The sequence below is a fragment of the Triticum dicoccoides genome, chromosome 6A, assembly GCF_002162155.2.
Source record: "Triticum dicoccoides isolate Atlit2015 ecotype Zavitan chromosome 6A, WEW_v2.0, whole genome shotgun sequence".
Taxonomy (NCBI): Eukaryota; Viridiplantae; Streptophyta; class Magnoliopsida; order Poales; family Poaceae; genus Triticum; species Triticum dicoccoides.
The window spans coordinates 632461522-632466210 of NC_041390.1; the positions used below are offsets into that span (position 1 = coordinate 632461522).

A 4689-nucleotide genomic window follows, 5' to 3' on the forward strand; every position below is an offset into this window, starting at 1 on the left:
GAGGCCGAGCTCCAAAAGGCCCTACTCAACACTACATAACTACATATTTCATGTTAAACAATGAGTCAATGACAAATAAAATAGGACAACACTAGCACTTGTCCTATTGAAGGGGGGATGAAATGTGTTGTGTGTGAGGCTGTTCAAGGGGAGGCACTGTTTTGGGGTTTATGACAATAGGTGCCCAACCCGACTAATCGCTAGATTCCTGATTAATCGCTTGTCAGAGCAATAAATAGGCTCAAATGATAAAAATAGCATAGATAAGATATAATCTTAGCAGCGATAAATCGGCTGAGAAATCACTGAATCAGACGATATGTCGAACATTATATGGTTTCATTGGTTATAGTTGCTCTAAGTATATAGTTGTTCTAAGTATAGGAATGATCCACGTATTCTTGGTTATGGTTTCATTTCTTGCAATGTTTGATTTTTTTTTCAAAGGTCAAATGAACCATTCGGATATGTAGACTTAGAAAATGATGACGTGGGAAGAAACAAAATTAGATCTGAAAATGATAGCAAAGCTAATACTCCCACCACTGGAAGCCACAGAAAACTTCCATCTCCAACGCAAGAAAGACACTTTAGCTATAATGCTAGTGAATATTTCCAAATTCAAATAAATCTATTTTGTTTGAACACATACATGTTACTTATGCTCTACCTGCATGCAAAGGCTCACAGAGAAAGGAAATAATTTTATGATTTGGGTAAAAAAAACAAAGTGTGTGCTCTAAAAAGGCACCAAACTTGTTTTTTCTTCACATGTTGCGATTAATACTTGGGTCTACTTCCTTAAAAAAAACATGTGTTTGCTCCATGAAAATGTACTACATGTCTATTTTTGGAGCACAAACATAATGGTCTATTTTTTCCCCGATTTTTGTAACATTAAACAAAAATATTTTATGTTTCCATCTGCGGGGAGCCGCGTTTCGAATGTCCCATGCTCGCTTTCTCCTACATGCAAAAAAAGGTGATAAGTGTACATCAACACATTAAGAAAAGATGAAATTTATAGCGAAAAATTTGACATATTATCATTTGTCCAAAAAAAAATCCAAGATGTGCACTTATGCTTAATTGTACTAGTAGGAGTAGCTAGCTAGGCTAGGCTGGTGACAGATGAGACCAGCCAAGTGAAGAAAGTAGTCGGTGACACCTTGTTCGCACGGCCGTGATGATCCAAGACAACATGGCGACGACGACTTCCTGCCTCCCTCCTTACTCCTCCACCTACCTCCCATCTCTTCTCACCACACGACTTCCAAGTTATTATATAGCTGATAGCACATCGCGCTCTGCATCCATCGATCCTGTCTCCGATCGAGCAGCCGTTCTTCTTGGATCGCAGCATTGCCGGACGATGGAGCAAGCCGGCAAGATGAGGGGGGCGGCGCTGGTGGCCCTCGCGGCGGCGCTGGGCAACATGCTGCAGGGGTGGGACAACGCCACCATCGCCGGCTCGCTGCTCTACATCAAGCGCGACTTCGGCCTGCACGGCCAGCCCGCGCTCCAGGGGCTCGTCGTCGCCACCTCCCTCATCGGCGCCACGCTCATCACCACCTTCTCCGGCTCGCTCTCGGACCGCGTCGGCCGCCGCCCCATGCTCGTCGCCTCCTCCCTCCTCCACACGCTCGCGGGGATGCTCATGCTCTGGTCACCCACGGTCGGTGTGCTCCTCCTCGCCCGCCTTGTCGATGGCTTCGCAGTCGGCCTCGCCGTCACGCTCATCCCCGTCTACATCTCGGAGACCGCGCCGCCCGAGGTTAGGGGGCTCCTCAGCACGCTCCCGCAGCTCACTGGATCGACTGGTATGTTCCTCGCCTACTGCATGGTGTTCGCCATGACACTGGCGCCCAGCCCCAACTGGCGGGTCATGATGGGCGTGCTCGTCTTGCCATCGCTGGTGTATGTCGCCGTCGCCATGCTTTTCCTGCCGGAGTCGCCGCGCTGGCTGGTGAGCAAGGGAAGGATGAAGGAGGCCCGGACCGTGCTGCGGATGCTCAGGGGCCGCGAGGACGTCGACGGTGAGATGGCGCTCCTTGCCGAGGGCCTCGGCGCCGGCGGCGACACCACCATCGAGGAGTACATTGTCGGCCCAGCGCCTGAAGAAGACGACGGTGATCAAGCTGGTGCCGCCGTCAGGTTGTACGGTCCGGAGCGCGGGATGTCATGGGTGGCGCAGCCGGTGCCGCTGGGCGGCCAGGGTAGCATGCTCTCCATGGGCATGTCGCGGCAGGGCAGCTTGCTTGGCAGCATCGCCGGGCTGTCGCGAATGGGCAGCATGCTTGACCACCTGCAGGACCCCGTAGTCGCGCTCCTCGGCAGCCTCCATGACATGAAGCCTGCCGCCGTCGACGGCAACGGCAACACGCTCTTCACTAACTTCGGCAGCATGCTCAGTGCCCACGGCGGCATGGACTGGGACGAGGAGAACGCCGCGCCCAGCGATGATGACGACAAGATTGCTGCCGGCTCCCGCGAAGACAACATAGATGACGAGGGCCTCCGCGCGCCGCTGCTGGATATGCGGGCGCAGAGCAGCATCACCGGTAGCGGGATCGGCATGGGCCAGACGACGAGCACCATGGGCATCGGCGGCGGGTGGCAGCTCGCGTGGAAGTGGACGGAGGGTGTCGCGGCGGACGGCACGCCGCAGAGCGCCGTCCAGAGGATGTACCTGCACGAGGAGCCGGGCGGCGACGGCCAACACGTGCATGCGGCGGCGCTGGTCAACCAGTCGGCGCTCTACAGCACCACCAACGACCCCCTGCAGCCGGACGATCCGATCACCCCGATGGGCCCAGCGATGGTGCACCCGGCGTCGTCTTCGGTGGTGGAGAAGCCGCGGTGGCGGGATCTGCTGGAGCCGGGGGTCCGGCACGCGCTGGTGTGCGGCGTGACAATCCAGATCCTGCAACAATTCTCCGGCGTCAGCGGCATCCTCTACTACACACCGCAGATTCTCGACCAGGCCGGCGTCAGCGTCCTCCTCGCCAGCCTTGGCCTGAGCTCCGACTCAGCCGCCATCCTCATCTCCGGCCTGACCACGCTCCTCATGCTCCCCGCCATTGCCGTTGCCATGCGGCTCATGGACGTGGCCGGACGCCGGAGCCTCCTTCTCTGGACGATTCCGGTGCTGATCGTCTCCCTGGTGTCCCTGGTGACGGCGGACGTGCTCCCCTTGGCGACCACCATGCACGCCGCCGTGTCGACCACGAGCATCATCGTCTACATCTGCACGTTCGTCATGGGGTTCGGGCCCATCCCCGGCATCTTGTGCTCCGAGATATTCCCGACGAGGGTGCGCGGAATGTGCATCGCCATCTGCTCCCTCGCCTTCTGGCTCAGCAACATCGCTGTCACCTACAGCATGCCGGTGATGCTCGACTACTTGGGGCTCACCGGGGTCTTCTCCATCTACGCCGCCGTGTGCTGTGTCGCGCTCGTCTTCGTCGCACTTCGGGTGCCCGAGACCAAGGGCCTGCCGCTCGAGGTCATCGCCGAGTTCTTCAACGTCGCCTCCAAGGGCATGCCAAAGCTCGACCACGACGAATGAATCTCGCCGCGCGGAAGGATAATGATATTTTGCTTGAATTGTTGTTTGTGTGCCAAATGTATTTTGTGTGAGCGTCATTTCAAATTTTGGATGAACAAAACCATGGACAACGTGAGCACAATGGGGTACATATATAGATGCGATGTAAAACCAAAATCTCAACAAAATTTGATTCCAAATTGGACCAAAGAAAAACTACAAATCATATTATTGACTCTAACTACAGTGCAAAAACTTTAGTGCTAGAACTTGTGGCATACATTGAAGTGGTGCAAAAACTTGGCGAAGACATGCAAATACGGTGCTAATCATGTTTGTATACGTCCGCAACGCTAACGAGGCCTGCCAGCATGGCGTAGGACCCGTTGTCCATGACCAAACGATGAAGACAAGGCGTATGTTTTTTCCTTTTGTCTAGAAACCCCCTTGTCTTTTATATTTTTTTCACCAAAAAGACCCTGAGAGGCAGGTCCCAGCTGTCAGCAGCAAAAATAATAATTGAACAGAAAAAAGGTGCGCTTAGGTTTCAAACTAGTGACCTCCAATTAACGTGTCCGCTGTGAACCACCTAACAAAAATCATGCTCGTTGTCTGAAGAGGATACACAATCTTATATTCTTTAATATTTTTAGGTGAATATTCTTTAATTAAACAACACAAATTTGCAAAGGTTTGTTACTCTTTACGTTTTTATAGACAATGCTACAATTTACGTCTATAACAGAACGAACTCATGGGCCAAAACTGACAACAGTTTGTCAGTTAGTGTGGCCTATTTTTAATATGTTACTATTTTATTTACATTTTTTGCAGTTTGTAATAAAAATTAATTATGAAACTACATGAGCATTTATTTAATGTTATTTATTTTATTTATATGTATATTATTTAAAAATATAATTCCATTTTTAAATAAAATTTTGGAAAAAACCAACATTTTGAATTTTTTTAAAAAGCTAACGGTACGCTCAGGGTTCGAGTCTCTGCGGCTGCATCTTTTTTACTATATTTTCTTCTTTTTTCTTATTCAACTGAGGATATATAGCTTGTGTTTCCTTTTTTTTGGCAAAAATATAGCCTGTGTTTCCTTAATGTACATGAACGGTGAACGGGTTGGCTGG

At 51.0% G+C, this 4689-nt stretch overlaps 1 protein-coding gene across 1 annotated transcript; it reads left to right on the forward strand.

Moving 5' to 3' along the window:
* Positions 1–1263: 1263 nt before the first annotated feature.
* On the forward strand, positions 1264–3671 carry LOC119318731 (monosaccharide-sensing protein 2-like). The gene has a single exon (XM_037593322.1). It carries the CDS (start codon positions 1373–1375, stop codon positions 3566–3568), a length of 2196 nt encoding a protein of 731 aa, XP_037449219.1. The 5' UTR covers positions 1264–1372; the 3' UTR covers positions 3569–3671.
* Positions 3672–4689: the final 1018 nt, after the last annotated feature.